This window comes from Setaria italica, chromosome III (genome assembly GCF_000263155.2).
Source record: "Setaria italica strain Yugu1 chromosome III, Setaria_italica_v2.0, whole genome shotgun sequence".
Lineage (NCBI taxonomy): Eukaryota > Viridiplantae > Streptophyta > Magnoliopsida > Poales > Poaceae > Setaria > Setaria italica.
Window position 1 is genome coordinate 21,067,476 of NC_028452.1, and position 20,502 is coordinate 21,087,977.

The 20,502-nt window shown below is 46.7% G+C and overlaps 1 protein-coding gene across 2 annotated transcripts; it reads right to left on the reverse strand.

Annotated features, from left to right (window-relative positions):
• Positions 1–634: 634 nt before the first annotated feature.
• LOC101754298 (squamosa promoter-binding-like protein 9) lies at positions 635–20,125 on the reverse strand. Of its 2 annotated transcripts, XM_022824783.1 has the most exons (11): positions 19,297–20,125; positions 16,500–16,672; positions 14,630–14,886; positions 14,414–14,488; positions 14,231–14,338; positions 12,557–12,674; positions 11,888–12,023; positions 4,849–5,023; positions 2,992–3,549; positions 1,814–1,908; positions 635–1,685 (listed from the first exon to the last, which is right to left on the reverse strand). In XM_022824783.1, the coding sequence occupies exons 1-11, from the start codon at positions 19,965–19,967 to the stop codon at positions 1,613–1,615; spliced, it is 2,439 nt and encodes an 812-aa protein (XP_022680518.1). In that variant the 5' UTR covers positions 19,968–20,125; the 3' UTR covers positions 635–1,612. The 2 variants fall into 2 exon arrangements, with proteins under 2 accessions (XP_022680518.1, XP_004962114.1); XM_004962057.3 differs by having other exon boundaries at positions 672–1,908; positions 19,297–20,123.
• Between the last annotated feature and the right edge of the window lie 377 nt (positions 20,126–20,502).

Below are 20,502 nucleotides of genomic sequence, written 5' to 3' on the forward strand. Positions count from 1 at the left end.
TATATTTTGAAATAAGTTTATCGGAGAGGTTGAACAACGGAAAACTTATGTGTATAAGTTGCCTAAACAGGTTTAAAAAATAAATTGTCCCAAGAAGTTATCCTAACAATATTATTGTAAAAATTATGCTAAAAATCGAGTTATATTGAGAAATTGTCCGGAGAAGTTGTACATAATAGTTGTCATTTATGAATAAGCTCTATCGGTAAAATCCTTATGTGAAATTGCGCTATGAGATGTTGTGTGAAAAAATTATGCATAAAAGTTGTGTGCGGAACTTCTCTGACTCAAGAAGAGCTACATGTGAGTTCTGAGCATGATATGACAAACAAATTTTACCTTTTTTTTTCTTTCCCAAGCCAGTGCATAACATGTGGACCTATAGGAAGATTGATGACCCGAACATTCTTATGAAAAGTTTATGCTAGAAAGGTATCCTAAGAAGGTTATACGTGAAAGTCATGTCTATAAGTTTATAAATTTTCAAAAACAGCAAGTTGAAAAAAAAATCGAAAAAGAAAGCGTGGGGCTGACAGTTAGAGACCTCCCCCTCAAACGTCTGCCAAATAGCATTGCCCTACTTTCGTGGACTGACACATGAGAGCGCTCCTATAATGATTAGAGCATCTCACTATTTTTCTTTGTTGGTGAATACATTTTTTCTCAGCGGATGATTCGAACCCCATATGTTTCACGTTTGCATTGCACATTCACCTCAAAATAGGTCACACTGAAGTAGGTCACAGTGAAATCAGTGATCATGCAAAACTTGCACTACGATGGTAACGGCTTCCAGAGATCATCTGAAGTTCTGAGGCCTTTACTTGGACCCGTAAAGCAGCTGCTGGACACGGCCAAACAATTTTCACGGATGAAATGACTGAATTATGTACGGTTTGAGTGGAGCTGTAAGGAGCTCCTATTTCAATTTGAAGATGCATATTGATTATTGCCCATCTTCTTAAAAGAAACTGTGTGGCAGTAAACAGTTCGTCTGTGGAACATTCAGTTCATCAAGGGCCCATGGTACATTGTTGCGATCAAAGTTTCGCAGTACCGCTCTGTCCTGCATGTTCTGCCTTCTGCGACGAGTTGTGGAATTTGAGGATAGACTTTCTCGAAAGGAGGCTGAACTGATTTTCATTTTCCGGGTTCGGGCGCTACATTTGTTCTCAATCAGAGACACAACATACTCCTTGGTGTTCCCCATGACATCTGCCTCGTGAAACAAAATAGAGCCCTTCCACTGCGTAAGGGAGTGATGTCCAGTTTGTCTACTCCGAATTGTCAAATGAAACCCACTGCTGTGAGATTGTATGCCAACAACTGAGACCCACTCTTTGCAGCAAAAGCTATTTTCTATTAACTGACGCACCACTATAGCAGTTTACATTCCCATACACTAGCAGGTCAGAACTTCTGGCACATCTCCTTACAGTCTGACAAAAAAAAGGGAAAAGATGCAAGTTTGCACAGTCGGGAAAGAGCACCTGTATGTTGGCCCTCTTCCAAAACCAGATGCACAGGCTATGCCTCAACAATGCGCATATGATACAGAGGAAAGCGACAGGGGGAAATAAAGATCTGATCTAACATCGACTATGATGTGGAGTCACTGGACAAGTACCTCTTTACTGGAGATGCAAGCACTCCTACTCCATGGGGGTGGAAAAGAACAAGGCAAGCTGTGAAACACAACACAGTGGCAATTACCAGAGTCATGCCAAGTCGCATTCTCGTGGCACCACCAGGATACTTAACAACTAGCGAGGGGTTAAGCCACCTAGCATTCATATCAGGCTGGCAGCAGTACCTGTGTGAGACATCTCTAGTCACAAGTGGGACATTTTCTTCCTCATAAGCTGCATTAGCCGAGTGCATATTGTTATCACCACCAGCACCAGCATTCTGCAAAGAGTTCCAAACATAAATTAGTTTGCATCATGAATATAAAGAAAGCAGCAGTTCAAAACAATAAATGGATAAATGCAGCATCATTCTTTGGTTTGTCATATCAACACTTCCACGAAACAAAAATAGTCTCCTGCCATGCAACTCATAGGACCACTCGACAACCTAATAAAATCTGATTGCGCTGATTTTTTTTTTTCAGGGTTTGGTTCCTGATGATTAGTCTAGAACCATGGGTTAATGGAAGTTCTTTCCAGTTCAGAAAAAAAAACCTAACAGGATCTGGGGCTGTTTGGTTCCATTGCCTGTACAAGCTGGATAGGCAAGGATTGCCTGGCCTTACCCAGCAAAAGCTAGGCAAGGAAAGGTGGTGATGTTTTGTTCCCGTCCCAACTCTATCTTCTTCCCAACAAATCTAACTGCAATAGTTCTAGAAATCTAGGGAGGCCAGCTATAGTTCATCATTTGTTCAATAAGTTGAACTAAGATGATGACACATATTAAGGTTACACACACAACAAACGAATGCATCATGCACAGCCTACCATATGAATTCTGTTCATGGCGGAGTGTAACCTTACGAAGCCTACCATATGAAGCACAAACTGATTAACAACATTAACTTTTGAATAGTAAATAAAACCTCGATTCATTATCCATATGGTGACAAAAATGCGAAAGGGCATAACGGCATTTTTATCTAATTATATCAGGAAATTAACTGGTTAAGTGTATGGAAAGGCACTACTGGTTAAACACTATCATAACACTAATTCATGAATCATGATCATATTTCCCTTCACAACCTGAACAAATTAATTAATAGCTGGTGCTGATAGACACTTGGTTGACTTGGGAATGCTGATACCGAGCTGGAGACCATTCTGGTAAAATCTTAGTTTGAAAGTAGCTCAGCCCTGAGTTATGACACTGAACTGGGATATAGAAATGTTTTATTGTTGACAATTTCTAGTTATCCGTTAATATATGTCAAGAAGAGAAGATGTACCGAAACCGAAGCATCAGTCTATTTTAAAGTTTAACTAACACAGAAATTCTTTGCAACATATTAGCACTTACTTCATTAGCAAGTGGCACAGAAGTGCCTAAGCTTCGCTGATTTGGAGAATCAATGCTAATCAATCTTGTTTCAAGCTGCGTTTCCTTGTCATTGTTAGCTCTACAATCAATAATGTTTCGAGCATGGCTTACATATCCAAGAAATGCTGTTACATGATCTTCCAACCTCCCCTTTTCCAAGTTTGAAAGAACCTCAGAACCCATGATGTTGTCCATTGACTTCACAATTATTTCCAGAACATTCATAAAATCATTCCTTATCAAGAACTTCAGTATGCATACCCATCTCTGAATATTCGTTGAACTCAGTACATTTTTAAATTCGTCAGGAGCAGGCTTCCTGATAAGCCATCCAATGTCTGTAAGGAATCCAGACATTGCAGCCATTTGAAGTTTCCGACGCTCACAAGGATCACAAGGAGCACCGGGTAACTCTCCAAATAAGCTACTGTCAGAAGAACCAGAAAGAGCATCCTGTATCCTCTCTAGCTCAGAACACAGCTGTTTGCTACCAAAAAGGATAGGAACAAAATTTGATAATCCAAACATGTTTTCGACCTGCAAAAGAGAAGGGAATCAATATGACCAAAACATCAAAAGTTCAGCAATCATATATAGCAATAAAATTGTTAAACCCACAACAAGTGGAACATCATCAGGTAGCCAGATAAACGGTAATTGTTGTTCTTGTAACAATATTCAATTACTACAATAAAACAATGACAAAGAATTGGCTTGTTGCCTCTTGCACTAGAGAGTTAGCAACAGAACGAATTATTCTCGTATCCTACACTGATAGTTCGAATGCATGGACAGGATAAGGATCATGCAAGTCATAAACAAAATTTTCCAATGAAATGCCTAGAGTGAACTTTGTTGTTAGGTTCTCTTCAAATTATGTATTGCAAAGTGTTGTTCAACTAATGGGATTTCAGTTATAAACCTCCAGTAGAGGTCCTATCAAGCCACCGGATAATGCCACAGTAAATCATACAACGAGATTACAAAAAGAGTTCACCATCTTTCCTGAAATTGTTCCAGAAAATACAAATCACATATCTTTTTAAGACTGCCCTAACTAATCTGATAAGACTGATATGTTTACATATTATTCATTTCAAAAGGGGGAATTTATGGTAAGTATTAATCCACATTATTCACTTATATTTCTTATTGTGTTATCGCCTCATATTCCTCCTTCGATCACAAGTTACTCAGCTAGATTCCAATCAATTAAAATTGGTAGATAAAATAACCACCTCTGAGATTGCGCGTGCTTAATATTTAGAGTAATCAGGTTAACCAGAATCCAGAACACTTCCTAGTGAAAAAGATAAATCTCCTAGGCACGAGTTAAAAATGCCAAATAAATTCTAACTTCACTATTATGTTTCAATGCCTTTGCAGTAAACGATTTATTTGCATCAATCATAAGGCACATTTCAAGCCAAATGTACAAGTAGAGAAAACACCTTATTACACATGAATTACTAAACACATAAAACAATGCTATAAGCAAGCCTGACTTGAAACTTGACCTAAAGCATTGGATGTAGGAAAACATTTAACAACACTCATTTTTTTCTCGAACGCAGGAGAGCTGCATGCCATTTCATTAAGAAGAGAAATTGCAAAGGAGAGATTAAAAAAGGACCCCTCCCTAAATGCACCACAACACACACCCAGTATATTATATTACAGCCTGCCAAGCTTTCAAACGACCAGATAACCCATGGCCGGACTATGAGTCCAGGTAAGCGATCGTAACAGAACTCACATACATATAATGTAAACTAGGATGCACTGAAGTTCAGTGATGGAAATCTGATCAATATTGTCAAAGGAGATAATACTTACTTCCACAAATGCAGGTCCATGAATGTCTGGTCTTGACTGAGTGATGTTTATTCGGAAAATTTCATGTTGAGAATCAACAATAAGATCACCATTGTCAATGCAATTGAAGGTATCAAGAGACTTTAAACGGTAGCAATCATGCTTCAAATAGTCCCCATCAAATGACAGAAGTGACCTACCATGAGAACACAAATTCAATAAACTCCTAACAACCATAAATCAGGCATAGATAGCTGCCAGCTTACAAATAGGTTCTATACGGGGAAAATGATCACGGATCAATTCACTTCATGCAGACTTGTGAACATATCCTGGAGTAACAATTTTGCACAAATTTCATAGTTGGATCTGGGAAATAAATTCACCAATAAGCACTTACTGTGGATAAAGTATAACTGCACTATTTATTAAAAAACAAACTCCTTTTTGCTACATCTAGACTAGGTGTAACCACATCCAATACAGAAAGCAGCCTCAGATGTAGTAAGTAGTATTATGTAAAGCCAGATTCCAACATAAGGAGTGTATTTGCTGCGTAGAAGCCAAGAAAATATAAACGATATTCCAACTTCATGGATAATTATATATATGAATTTCGAGGAAAAGAGACTGGACTAATGCTGGTATTTGGAATAAATTTGGTAACATTATGCTTCAGAATCTCACAGTAACATTTGCTTTGCTAAATCTCCATCATTCATTTGCTATAAAATTTGGGTTGAACTTCATGGGGAGAACAAGCAGCAACTATTACTGGTTATCGGTGCTATTGCATGCAGAAATCACTAATTTCTAGAAATTTTATGCATGAAATATGACCAAATGAAACAAATTGTGCATTGCTGTTATTTAGTTTCACGTTCATTTAGGTGTTTCTCCAAGTTGATGCGAACAGACTGAAGCCCGAGACTGGTTCTTGCAAAAGTTGATCAATAAACAAGTTTACTGAAATGGTATTTTTGTTTTTGCAACCTAATAGACAGGACAACAAAACCCGGTGGACAGAAATGACATGAAAGGGAACAGTTTTAGTTGGTAATGAAGTGGGATTTATTTTGGTAGCAGATTGGGGACTGCGCAGCACTGAGTGGCATGTAAGAAATTTCTCCTACTGTAAGTTACAAAGCTGCAGGGTGCTTCTGATCAAATTTGCCTCCCCCTTAGCTATCCAAAGTACTACTGCAAATCCGCAATTATGCAACATGCAGCATGCCTGACATTTGTTCATGGTTCAGGCAGCAGATTCAAACATATAGAACCAGTTGCATGTTAAATTATAGCCTCATACCTTGATCAAATTAGATTCAAACATGCTGATAGTACTCTATATCATTGAACCATAGATTTATTCTAGTCACCAAGGAAAGCTTGAGATATTATGAAACATGTAACCTTTGGCACATTTTTTTTAGGTATGATAGCATAAGTCTGTGTGTGTTGGGTGTGGTTGGTGGTACATGTGCACCCTATCTATCTATGTAGTAGGAACTTATTCCCTAAAATGCCCCTGCTACCTACCCTTGTCTATCTCTATATATGTACCCCGAAACTACTTTGCTACGTGTGGTTAATCAGAAACAGATCATTTGGGCCAACAATTGGTATCTAGAGCCTAATTCTTTCCCTAACAACCCTCTCCTCTCTCTCTCTCTCTCTCTTGTGCTCAGCCAGCCCCTCACCCGAAACCCTAGCCGCCAGGCCCACCAGCCAGCAGCGGCGCGCGCTCCCCGACTAGATCCAGCCGGCGGCAACCTCCCTCTCCCCTCCCAAGGCCCGGATCGGGCGGCGCGACGGCGGATTTCGGCGGCATGACCAGAGCGGCGCGGGGTCCCTCACCTCGAGCGGCGCGGGCGGCGGCTCCTTCCCCACTACCCCGACGCAGCGGCTCCCTCTCCTTCGATCACTTCCCCATGGCCGGCTCAAGGCGGCGGGCGGCGGCGCGGGTCACTCCAGGATCTCCTTGCGGGTCTCCTTCAGCAACTCGATTACTTCGAGTGCGCGGCGCCACAGGGCGGCGGCTAAGGAGGAGGAGCGGCGTGAGGAGGCGGCGCATGGCTGCTGAGGAGGCAACGGCGGAGCGGCGCCAGGCACGACGTGCGGCTGCGGCGCGCGAGGAGGAGCGGCGGGAGGAGGCCACGAGGCGAGAGGACCGGCGGCACGCGGCGACGTTGCGCGACACCGAGTTGCGGGAGGCGGCTACAGCTCGGGCAGTGCGCGTGGCGGCCATGGAGACCGCGGGGGTGCGCGCAGTCGAGGCAGCCCACCTCGCCACGGAGCAGGCACAGGCGTTTGGAGGTTGACCGGCTACGCGAGGAGGCAGAGGCGACGTACGCGATGGCGCGGCGCGACGAGGAGCTGAGGCGCAGGGCGACTGTCCCGAGCCGCACGACGAGGCAAGGCAGTGGGACGCGGACGTGGATTGGTGGGGCCACGACCCGCGTCGAGGCGCGAACGCCCAAGTTCAACTCCGACTCCGACCTCGGCTCCGGGCACCGACTCCCGAAGGTCGTGAAGACCATCATCCGGGAGTCCATCGGCAACACGCAGTGGTCGATGTTGACGAAGACCAACTACATGGAGTGGTCCTCGGTGATGAAGGTAAAGCTCTAGGTGCAGGAGATGTGGGACGCGGTCCAGTATGGCGACGTCGACAGCCACGAGAACCGGCGAGCACTCGAGGCTCTACTCGCTGCGGTCCCGATGGAGATGGCGGCCAACCTCTCGGGGAAGGAGACCGCCAAGGCCGCTTGGGACGCTATAGCTGCGGCCCGAGTCGGCAGCGACTGCGCTCGCAAGTCCACTCTGCAGAAGCTTCGGCAAGAGTGGGATCATCTGGCTTTCAAGCCGGGCGAGGACGTCGACAACTTCGCCCTCCACCTCTCCAGCCTGATGCAGTGGCTGGAGCAGTACGACGACGACAAGATCAACAAGGAGAAAGCCATTACGAAGTTCCTGCGCGTTGTCCCGAAGAAGTACTCGTAGCTCGCCATCTCCATTGAGACGCTGCTCGACCTCTCAGCGTTGTCGATCGAGGAGCTGACGGGGTGGCACAAGGCGGTCGACGACCGCGAGGAGCTGACGTCTGGCAGACCTATCACCATCGGTGGCAAGCTCCACCTCACTGAGGAGAAGTGGCTCGATCACAAGCGGCGCATGGCACCCAAGGCGCGTGGAGGCGCCGAGGGCGGCGCCGCCGGCGAGCGCAAGTCGACATGAGACGACACATGCCACAGGCAGGACTGGCCACTAGGCCAGGGAGTGCCGCCAGCCGAGGCGCGGCCAGGCCCACGTTGCGCAGGCTACGACGGAGGAGCCAACTCTGTTCTTGGCTCACGGGAGCATCGAGCTACTTCCAGCGGCATCAGCCACGACGGCTCCCCTCCACCTCGACAAGCCGCGCGCACACGTCTTCCTCGGCGGCGACACCAGCGACGAAAAGATCGGCGGCTGGTTCCTCGACAGTGGTGCGTGCCACGCACCACATGACCGGGCGTCGGGAGTACTCCAACCTGAACGTCGACGTTCGTGGCTCCGTCAAGTTGCCTTGGGCAGCTGGATGAGAGTGACTCGCGCATGGAGATCGACGACGCAGTGCTCCGGATCTGGGATTGACGACAGCGCCTCCTCACCAAGGTGGAGAGGGGGAGCAACCGCCTCTACGTCCTCTACGCCGAGGTGGCGCAGCTCCTCTGCCTTGCTGCTCAACGCGACGATGAGGCTTGGCGGTGGCACGAATGCTTTGGGCACCTCCACTTCGAGGCCCTAAAGCGGCTCAGCACCAAGGAGATGGTGCGGGGCATGCCGTGCGCTGACCACGTGGAGCAGCTCTGCGACACCTGCGTCGTGACGAAGCAGAAGCGACGCCCCTTCCCTTGCCAGGCAAGCTTCCGAGCCAAGGAGCGGCTCGAGCTCGTGCACGGCGACCTCTGCGGGCTAGTGACGCCAGCTACACTAGGAGGGTGGCGCTACTTCCTACTACTCGTCAACGACGTCTCCCGATACATGTGGGTGGTCCTTTCCGACACCAAGGGAGCAGCTACGGACGCCATCAAGCACATCCAAGCTGCTGCGGAGAACGAGTGCGGCCGCAAGTTTCGAGTGCCGCGAACCGACAATGGCGACGAGTTCACGGCGGCTGAGTACGCGTCGTACTGCGCCGACGAGGGGATTCAGCGCCAATGCTCTGCGCCGTACACCCCGCAACAGAACGGCGTCATCGAGCAGCGCAACCAAACGGTGGAGGCCATGGCCCGAGCCCTCCTCAAGCAGAGAGGGATGCCAGTCATCTTCTGGGGAGAGGCGGTGCTGATAGCCATCCAGATCCTCAACCGCTCGCCCACCAAGGCGCTTGTGATGGTATGACGCCATACGAGGCTTGGCATGGGCACAAGCCGGCAGTCGGCCACCTCCGCATCTTCGGCTGCCTTGCGTACGCCATGGAGCTGAGCCACGTCGGCAAGCTCGACGACAGGAGCACCCTAGGGGTGTTCATCGGCTATGTAGAGGGAGTGAAGGCCCACCGCATCCTTGACCCGGAGACAGTGTGTGCGCACGACGTGTGACGTTGTGTTCGATGAAGGGCGAGGTTGGGCGTGGGGCAAGATGGTGGATGACAGTTCGACTCTGACGTACAGCGACTTTATTGTCGACTACGTCCGCTTCGAGGGAGCTGGGGGAGTGGGCAGCTCTTTTTCACCGAGCGAGCCTACCCCAGTGCCTGGGTCTCCACTGACTCCAGCGAGCTCTTCACCGACGCCGGCGAGTCCTCCACCGACTCCGGCGAGTACTACCCCGGCGAGTACTACCCCGACAAGTACTACTCCAGCTGTGACGAGCTCTCCACTACCACCACCACAGCCGGTCACGCCACACTCCCTTGCTCCAGTGGTTACTTCTCCGAGCACGGCTTTGGTAACACCGGCTTACGATGAGCCCCGCTCGGTGGAGTTTGTCACTCTACTCTCCCACGAAGATGACTGCGTCGACACGTACCACGACGACGAGCCTCTGCGGTACCGCACCGTGGAGGACATCCTAGGTGACCAGCCGCTGCCGGGACTGGTGCCTCACGATTTGGAGGCGGAGCTGCACCTCGCGTACGACGACGGCGAGCCTCGCTCCTTCGCTGAGGCTGAGGGACACGCAGCATGGCACGCCGCGATGAAGCTGGAGATGGAAGCTGTTGAGAAGAATCGAACTTGGGAGCTGGCTAATCTTCCTCCCGGTCACCGCGCGATCACCCTTAAGTGGGTGTACAAGCTGAAGAAGGATGAAAACGGTGCTATCGTCAAGCACAAGGCTCGCTTGGTGGTACGCGGGTTCATGCAGCAGGAGGGGGTCGATTTCGACGATGCCTTCGCTCCTGTTACAGATGGAGTCCATCCGTCTCCTCCTCGTGCTGGCAGCCTAGGAGGGCTGGCGCGTCCACCACATGGACGTCAAGTCGGCGTTCCTCAACGGCGACTTGAAGGTGTACGTCCACCAGCCGCCAGGATTCGTCATCCCTGGCAAGGAGGACAAGGTGCTGGACCTGCGCAAGGCCCTCTACGGCTTGCGGCAGGCACCACGAGCTTGGAATTCCAAGTTGGATTCCACGCTCAAGACTATGGGCTTTGAGCAAAGCCCGCACGAGGCGGGCATCTATCGGCGGGGCAACGGAGGCAATGCCCTGTTGGTAGGCGTCTACGTCGACAACTTGGTGATCACGGGCACCAAGGACGAGGAGGTGGAGGCATTCAAGGAGGAGATGAAGGCCGCCTTCCAGATGAGCGACCTGGAGCCTCTCTCATGACTCTAGCATCACACTCCGACAGACCGCCTACGCCAAGCGCGTCGTTGAGCTGGGTGGGCTCACCGATTGCAACCCAACTCTCACTCCGATGGAGGAGAGGCTGAAGCTGAGCCATGACAGCACGGCTTAGGTGGATGCTACGCAGTACCGGCATCTTGTGGGGAGCCTTCGCTACCTCGCCCACATGCGTCCGGACTTGGCATTCTCTGTCGGCTACGTCAATTGGTTCATGCTGCGACCGATGATGGAGCACCAGCAAGCCGTCAAGAGGATCCTCCGCTACGTCGCGGGGACTCTTGACTATGGCCTCCACTACCCGAGGTGTCCCGGGGCGGCACACTTCATCGGCTACAGTGACAGCAACCACGCCGGCGACATCGACACCAGCAAGAGCATGAGCGGGATGCTCTTCTTCCTCGGCAAGTGCCTCGTCAGCTGGCAGTCGGTCAAGCAGCAGGTGGTGGCCCTGTCCAGCTGTGAGGCCGAGTACATCGCCGCTTCTTCCGCTTCGACTCAGACTCTCTGGCTCGCTCGGCTGCTCGGTGATCTCCTTAGCAAGGACGCTGAAGTAGTGGAGCTCAGGGTGGACAGCAAGTCCGCTCTAGCTCTGGCGAAGAACCCTGGCTTCCACGAGCGAAGCAAGCACATCAGGGTGAAGTACCACTTCATCAGGGGCTACCTGGAGGAAGGTAGTGTGAAGGCCAACTACATCAACACCAAGGACCAGCTCGCCGATTTCCTAACCAAGTCCCTTGGAAGGATCAAGTTCCAGGAACTTTGCTCTAGGATCGGGATGGTCCAGCTGCCGCTCAAGATATGCAAGACTTAAGGGGAGATTGATAGCATAAGTCATGTGTGTGTTGGGTGTGGTTGGTGGTGCATGTGCACCCTATCTATTTATCTATGTAGTAGGAACTTATTCCCTAAAATGCCCCTGCTACCTACCACTGTCTATCTCTATATATGTACCCCAAAACTACTTTGCTATGTGTGGTTAATGAGAAAGAGATCATTTGGGCCAACAAGGTATTTAGATTGGTCAAATGAAATTAATGCAAGAAAATTTATTCCCATAAAAATTAATGGCCGAATTCCAACTCACATAACTTGGTAGTGACAAATAGACCTGTAGAGTTTTCAGAATAAAAAAGCTCTTGTCCAACAGCCAAGCAAATTCACATGAGTCAACAGTTAAACAGGTCAATGGCTTATTGTTTCCTAAGGATCAACAGAGGGGGGACTTTGTACCTGAATTTTGGCTGGTCAAGGGAACTTCCACAAAGGATCAGCTCAACAGGTTTCCCAGCTTCAAACCATGTTGGATAAACATAATCGATCCTTGGGGATTGTACATCTAACCTGGTGCCCATCAATGTTGCTCCATCTTGAGTACAACCATTACAAATACCGATTATTAGTCAGGTACTTATCTCATGACAAGTGCAATGAGCTACCGAATTAAACGGTACAGGTTCCCTTATCAATTAAGAAAGGATTCCATTAAGAAATGGTTCAACATGACATGATAACTTTTACCAGAACAATAATATGCATTTCAGTAAAGGTCCCAAGGAGTCTCGTCTCCAACAGTTGAACAGCTAATGGTTTATCCAGTTATGAGAGATAAATAATCATTCTATCAGATGGGAAAGGTTTTTCAGTGAGTACTAAATAATCATTCATTTAAGCTGACTACAGGTTCCTCGGCAGGTGTTAGCACAGATGATATGCAAAGAATGTTAATTTTCATAGGTACAATTGAAAGCAGAACTTCTAATGATACCCCCGAGCCTGTGAATGAGCTAAGGCAATAAATATTCATATGTTGCGACGAAGTAGTTTATGTACCACGTCGAATCAATATAGTTACTAGCATAAATTATCATGTCGAGGAAAAACAAGTTATGTCACACACACCTTTCAGTACTTGAAATATCATGTTATTGACATGAATGAAGAAGGCCCCTTTACCCAACAGAAGACTGTTAGGGGAATTTACCAAGTTTCTGAGAAGATTTGCTGCATCGTCTGATAACTGACAAAAAAATGCAGAAAATTATTAGCAATACCATGGCTTTTCTTGTTAGAATGCTATCATAAATTGTTGGCAATACAACCGCAAAAAGGAAAACGAAAATAAAAACTGTAAATCATCTAGATGAGGGGTCATGTACAATTATGCACATCAATTGTTGAAAAATCTGGGAAATCCTTGTGCATGGTTTAAAGACTATGATAGACAGGTGCTTGGTTTTTAAAGGAAACATAAAAGGAAAACAATATTATATTCAGAACTTCAGCTCACCGCCTCCACCTCTACAGCCCCGGTATATAAAGAATCAAGACTAGTTTTCTTCATTAAACCATGACCTTTTGGGGGGTCAATCACTCCTATGACCCTACTGAGTTACCTAATCAGCAATTTGCCTATGTTTTTTTTTACATTGCATGGTTGACCCTAATCTGAGCAAACAAAGCCACCACCTGCCCCTACTGTCAAGGGCTGTTAGTTTAAGCAAATTAAAACAAATGAGAAAATACCAAAATCTTTCATTGAGTATTTTGGATACAAAGTTAAAAAGTGAATAGAGATTAAGTCATTTTTCATTAATAAAACTCTTGAATTATTAAATTTGAGTTCTTCATTGTATAATTCACTATCTAGTAAAGAACGAAGTCACTTTCGTTCATATTGTTCTCTATTAATTGCTCTAACCACCAAATAGATAAGCAATAAAATGAATACCAGGATTTAATTTTCACCTACATGCAGTAGGTTAAGTTTTTGTCTATCCTTCTCATGGGCTTCTCATGGGCTTAGGGCCATCAATATCTTGTGGCAAGAACACTACATGCATACTTTTGATTTTTCTTGATAAATTTTATCACCATTCCGTTACCAATTGTCTACCATGCCACCACAAAATCAACTTAAGCTATAGGTGTGTTTAGATCCCTCTCTGAGCTCACTTTACAATGCAAGGAGAGGCTAACCTACCTCACGAAAGCAAGAAATGCAAGCTGAAAGGTGTGGCAGCAAAAGATTTCTTTGCTTAAGTAGGCTAGATGCCATGACAGCAATTTTTTTGCTTGTACATAAACCAAGACATGCTTTTTTGAAACACTCCAATTCACAGGTTCTAAATAACATTAAAACTGCACGTAGTATAGACTGAGGAACATAAAAATAATTCAAGAAAATTAATCGACACTGGTGTATGACACTTTCAAGTTGTCAATCAAAATATACACAAATTCGTACTTGGAAGTGGCAGGAGATGACGGTTGAAATGCAGTAGGGGGAACATCTATCTGGACTGGAACCAATGTTATAGAATTACAGCTACCAGTTCATAACTCGACCAGCCTAGGAGGAATTAGGTGGCTTTTTAATAAGAAATAAACACCTAAATTCAAGTCAAAGAGGACTCGAACCTAGTTGGGAGGAGCGAACACTCGCACTTTCCACAAACTGAGCCTTCTCAGTTCCTTAGTTCATAACAAATACATGGTAAAAGAAAATACTGAAAAACTGTTCAGCATCTCTTCATTTGGCTTGAAACTAATCATGTTGTGTAATAAGAAGCATACCTTGTCCCACATATGCTGCGGCATTGCAACAAATACAGTTAAAATAGTGCAACCAGGGCGAATGTAACCCTCCAATTCAACAGGCATGCTAGCCAACCACTCAAATATCTGCATATTCACATATAACATCCCTTCAGAACAATATATTTCTATGTTAAAAGAACTTACGGCACGACTGTATACCTGGTGCCGCAAGCGTCGAGGAAATTCAGCAGGATTCCAGTCATACAACTTGAATGAGATGCGTCCTGTTGGACACTAGAATGGACGATATAACATTACTACAACCATTAGAGTGGAAAGAACGAAGAGTTCCATCAAACTAAACATATTGAAACTGCAGAATCATACATACTAATATAAATAAACAGCTTCATCAGAACAAAAGAAAGGACCTACCGAGGATGAGTAGGCACTCTTGGTGTCATGTATTGGAGAATTGGTGGTAAGTTTTGCATTTTCCTGCTTTGCACCAACGCAGGCTTCAACAGAAGCTGCAAAAGTCACTACACTTTTACTTTGTTCAGTTTGTAAACTGGGTTGTGTACAGGTTGGTGAACTGAGCACATCTTCAGATCCTGCAGGTGTTCCTCTGTCCAAAACCTTGTTGCTAAGAACAGTCTCAAGCATCTCACTGGTTGTGCCTTCCATGTTCTCTGTATTAAACAAATAAGTTAACAATGATGTCTTACACTGGAAAACACAAACTTCATTCAGAATAGGCTGATTTGTTCTTTACTCAGATATGACCATAAATCAATCCAAATTATCACACTACTGAGTTAGACTGGACTTAATAAAATCTATGTTCCACAAATACTTGGGGATCCCGTTCAATAAAGTATCATCTAAACAGTGAAACCATTTTCACTGGAGATGTAAACTATGCTGATCATATCCTTGCAAAGTAATATCTTTGAAAGATTAGTAAAAGTGTTATTGTTATACTTCAAATAGAGAATATGTAGCAACCTATTTAAAAAGGGGAAATGTGTCAGTGACCCTATTGGTAGGTAAACAGGTATGTATGTTCTCTGAATGTCCCTGTGTAATCACTAATCACATAAACAAATATTGGAATGTTTGTAACTTGATCCTTCAGGACTAATTACAAAACATAGACTAATTTGTTTCTTTAGTCACTCCTAAAATTCCTGTCACATCGAATGTTTAGATACTAATTAGGAGTATTAAACATAGACTAATTACAAAACCAATTGCACACATGGAGACTAATTTGCGAGACGAATCTATTAAGCCAAATTAGTCCATGATTTGACAATGTGATGCTACAGTAAACATGTGCTAATGATGGATTAATTATGCTTAATAGATTCATCTCGTGAATTAGCCTCCATCTGTGTAATTAGTTTTATAATTAGCTCATGTTTAGTCCTCCTAATTAGCCTCCGAATATTCGATGTGACATGAATTTTAGTCCGACTAAAGATCCAAACACCCCCTAATAGTTGCAATGTTCCTAAAGCGGTAAGGTGAGATGTGGCAACTCACCCCCATCCAATCGTCTAAGCTCTTAAGGCAAGGGGACGCCATAATATTATTATCTATTCTTATATAATACAATAACTCTAAAAATAAAACATGTGTGTTCAAGGAAAAAAATACAAGAAATAAAACGATATAGGATATAGATGAAAGACTGGGCCATACTAAACTACCCAGCCCATAACCCTTGCTAAAATTATGGAGCCCCGCAAAAACCTAGCCAAAATACACCCCTCAACAGCCAACACAACACATTGCCCTCAAAGGAAAGCCCTAGTCACATCAACTCCTCAAACACCAACACCTACATCTCCCTCACCGCCTCACACAATGCTTCCTCCTCCATCTCCCTTCACCGCCGACACTATGGGAGGCATGTCTATTCCCCTACCCAATCAACCACTGCTGCCACCTCCTTCCAGATCGACCGCCACAGTCACCTCTTTGCACAACTGGAGGAAATCCTGCACCAACCATTGGCGCCGGGGCAGGCAGAGATGCTAGCTAGAGGAGGCTGCTTGGCCCTGCTCATTCCCTCCCGCTCATCCTCTCTTTGGCATGTGAAACTCTCTTGTGCCTCATTCTCAATGATTTCAGTAAGAAAACACCAACGTTTTGAGCTCTGGGAGCACCTTGTTACCTAGGTGACGCCTTAAATAACATGAATAGCTAAACCAATGATAATAGTCATGCTAAGCTAGTAAATGGATGAAAATAAGTTTTTCACCCTGGCAAAATTGAGAAAGTTGAATGGTATCTGTACCTTCTCTAAGTTCACCATCGGCGCTAACATCTGCTGACAGATCCAATTGTTCATCTATTTCTTTATCAAGCAATCCTTTAGAATCAGGTTTTCTTCGTCTTCTTTTGTTGTGGCGCTCCAACTTTCTTCTGCAACTCCTTTTATCTTCATCGAAATCTAGTAAAACATGGAACCTGAAATGGAAATACATTTCCAAGAAGGATAGGAAAAAAAAACTTTATTTCAGTACGCCGCAATTCAAACTATAGCCATGACAAGTTTATCAAGATCACAGTTTAAGAGTCACTATGCAAATTGATCTGAAAGCATCAAATCCTCAAAACAAGCTTTGCAGAGATTGATAAGGTGTAGTAGCACTGGACGCTAGCCCACACACAGGAGAAGCAGCATTGTCAGAGCGAATTTATTTTGTTAAGAAATATGCTCCTTATGGTTGAAACTGTTTCTGAAAAGTTTGGAATGTTGGATATCCAGACTCTATTTTAAGTATGGATTCCAATATGTTAAGAGGTAAAGAGGATCCTCTCTAAAAATATAGGGGCACCAATCTAAGGAAGAAACAAACTGGCACCTGTATTGCTTCAGTTCCCATTTTAAAAACTTGGTCAAGGGGGAGAGACGTCCTCCCTTGACTTTGACTTAAGATAGGGGCCCACCGAACCCTGGAAAGCAGGCAGGAACCTCACGCGCACTCCCTTCATTGGCGGCTGCAGACTCATCCACGCTGTTATGGTCCAGGGAGGTGGGCACACAACATACAGCGCCAGGGCTCGAACCCCGGCAGGGAGCGCCGCACCTGGGCGCTCTACCACCGTGCTATCAGCACGTCTGCACTTCCGCTCCCATTTCACCTTTCCAAAACTCATGTTTCTAAACAGTTACCTGATTTGTGGTTTTCAGCATGCACTCCATGAAAGTAAGGTTCGCAAGAGGGTATACCTCTTTGGTATGTGAACGAGTGAATCAGTTATGACCTATTGGTGGGTTTCCTCTCCCCCTGCACAGCTATTTTGCATCCCAACAGCCCACTTATCCAAAGAGTTACCTGATTTGCCATTTGGAGCATGCCACATCATGAAAGTAAGGCCTCCTAGAGGATATACCTTTTCAGCTTGCGAATCTGCTATGGGTCTCGCAAACTCGGTAATTATGGTTCTCGATACATTAATACTTGTCCAATTCCAAATATGTCCGTCTTGCAATCCTCATAGTTGTACAAATACACAGTCCATAAACAACTGCAAGGCACCATTTTACCTCCTCTTTTGTCATTTTTTGCCCTGTTAAAATTTACCCCACCTAATGGAGCATACATGCCACCCTCTTAATTATGTCTATGACTGATGTGCAGTACGGTTATTCAATAACCATGCATCTTATTTCATGCAATTAAGTCCGAATGGGCTTATGCTTGGAATCATATGTCGTAATAGACTAAAAGCATTAGATTGGCATATAGAAACAAAAAACATACCTAAGACATATCACACAAAGGAAGTTAGATAAATAAAAAAAGGAAAAGATAGGCCAAGAGCATCTTGTAAACCCAGCCCAACAAGCTCAGAAAAGCCTCATCCAACCACTCCAACTTTAACCTACAGTCATACCACCTCCAGTGGCCACATAGATGCACCGCTGCCTCACTCTGCAACCCCACACCGTGTGCCACTTCACTTCTTGCATTGGCGAAAGTGCCAGGCATAGCAATGGCAATGAAGCCAGCCACCAGTTGTTACCCCTTCTCCCTTGGTTTCTTTTTTTCTTTGCTCACTCTGGGTTCGCTAACCCCTGACCAACAGGAGAGTATAACAGCAAGAGATCAGCAGATTACAGCGAATCAGATCCCATGGTTCATGGGGGTGTGCCATGAAACTAATGGCTGTAATATTCACGAGCCCTCTACTCTCCCTACCGTTACCGCAACCCGTACACTCTATCTGGCATCTTTTTCCCTGACTAGATCTCAGTTGTGCTAGAATCCCAACACACATCATAGGGACAAACATACATAGCACTCCACAGAAGTCAATCCAAATGCAATTTATGCATTTACAGCCTGTTTGATAAGTGGCCCAACATCCATGTGTCAACACCATATACACACAAAAAAAAAACACCAGAATGCACCTTTGTTTTACAAAATAACAATGATTTTCATTACAATGAACAATATTTGCTTAATTGTTCATCAGACATGTGGACATGTACAGAAACTTATTCATTCTGGTTGGAAACAGGACTTAGTAGATACTTGTGCGAGTTCTAGATAGTTTCGGACATGATGTCTATATCTCACAAAACAATGAAACAATCAACAATTGGCATCTCAAAAAACTATGATCACTAGTGCTTTCAATTAAACCTTGTCATTCCAACCTGAACTAGCACATCATTCTACAATGATCTCAGTTCTCAGTTCCGGGTTCTAATGACGTGTGGTGTGGTAGTTTTTTGCACCATAAATAATTTATCATCGTTAACCATATGAGTGCTGAATATATATATTCTGTCGCATCTGTTGTCTTAAAAGCTAACAACAGTACAAGCTCCTTGATAAATAAAGTGATGTTCTAGAAATCAACCACAACAGGATATATCCCTCTTGACGAAGCCCTCTAAAAAACGGCAAAACTTAACTTTTGTGAACCATCCAAATATCGTGTATGGATAAAGATCTAACAATCAAAAACGTTAGAACTTCAATACCGATATGAAACGGAACGACTTCGAGCATGATTATCTGTCTGATTCCTACGAGTTGGTACCCAAAGCTAGTAGTGGAGAAACTGGGGCTTACTTGCCGCACTGCTGGCAGTAGCGCTTTTGGACGCCATCGAGGATGACAGCAGAAGCGTGCGCGCAACGCAGACACACCCGGTGCCGGCGGTGGTACCCCTTGAGCTCACGTATATCCGCCTCACACCCAGGCACCTGGCACTTCATCTCCATCGCCGCCGCACGGGCAGTTCCTCCAGCGACTCCACCGACACCCGCGGCTCCCGCCTTGCCCCGTCGGGCCGCGGTCTTAGTCTTCTTCCGCGCGCCGGCCAGGAACTCCGCCGCCACGTCCTCCACCTCCGCGGCGGCGACCATCTCGTCCACCTCGGGGCACGCGCACGGCACCATCCCCGCGAGGTAGTTCGGGCACACCAGCCGCGGGTCCCGCTTTCTCACGCGGCGCCCGATCCCCTGCACCCGAAGAGGGGGCGGTGGAAGCACCGGCCCCGCCTCCGCCTCCGGTTCCGGTTCCGGCTCCGCTTCCACCTCCACCGGCTGCGGCATAGGTGCGGGGAGCGGTGGCGCGGCCGCCTCGGTGGGGTCGGCTGCTCCTATTCCGGCGGCGTCGTCGTCCCACGGGAGGACCAACGAGTCGTCACCGTCGACGACGAAGTCAAGGAGGTTGCCCCAGTCCCAGATGGGCTCGCCGGCATCCGCCGCGCCGCCCCCGCCGGAGTCAGCGGCGTCCATTTCCGGGGGCAGACAAGCCCTAACCCCCCGCGCGCGTGCACGGCACGATCACCTCCGGTGATTTGGGAATCCCTCGATTCCGCGGAGGCGGGGAGGGTGAGCGGGGGGGACTCGGGGGCCGGAGCACGCGCCGTGGCGGAGCGAATGGAATTGGTCCTCGCGTCCGCGCTGGTAGGTGGGCGGCGCTGGGCGACCCCGCACGACTCTGCGCACGCTCGCTGACGGGTGGGCCAGCCCACACTGGTGTGCGGTTGTTGGCTGCGGGTGCAGTCGGGGAAGGTTGGTTGGTCCGGTTGGGGGAATCTTGACGCCACAGCGACGTCCGGGTGGGACCCATGCGTCAGTGGGGACGGGTCGACGGAACGCCGCTCGTTGCGCGGCCCGGCTCTCTCCCGTCCCGCTGTTGTTGGCGTCGCGGCGGGGCCCACGCGCGGGGGATCTGTGACCGCCCGAACCGGAGGGCTGGCGGCCAGGCGCGTCTGGTCCGTTGGATGGCCCGGTCGGGGACGGGGTGCGACGCGGACGGACGGGAGGG

Excerpts from the sequence above, each read along its gene's own strand:
- LOC101754298 (XM_004962057.3), bottom strand. The coding sequence starts at position 19,967 with ATGGACGCCGCTGACTCCGGCGGGGGCGGCGCGGCGGATGCCGGCGAG. Across the intron at positions 14,489-14,629 it reads AGAGTGCCTACTCATCCTCG|TGTCCAACAGGACGCATCTC; the intron begins GTAGGTCCTTTC and ends CGTCCATTCTAG. Across the intron at positions 3,550-4,848 it reads ATGGACCTGCATTTGTGGAA|GTCGAAAACATGTTTGGATT; the intron begins GTAAGTATTATC and ends TCTCTTTTGCAG.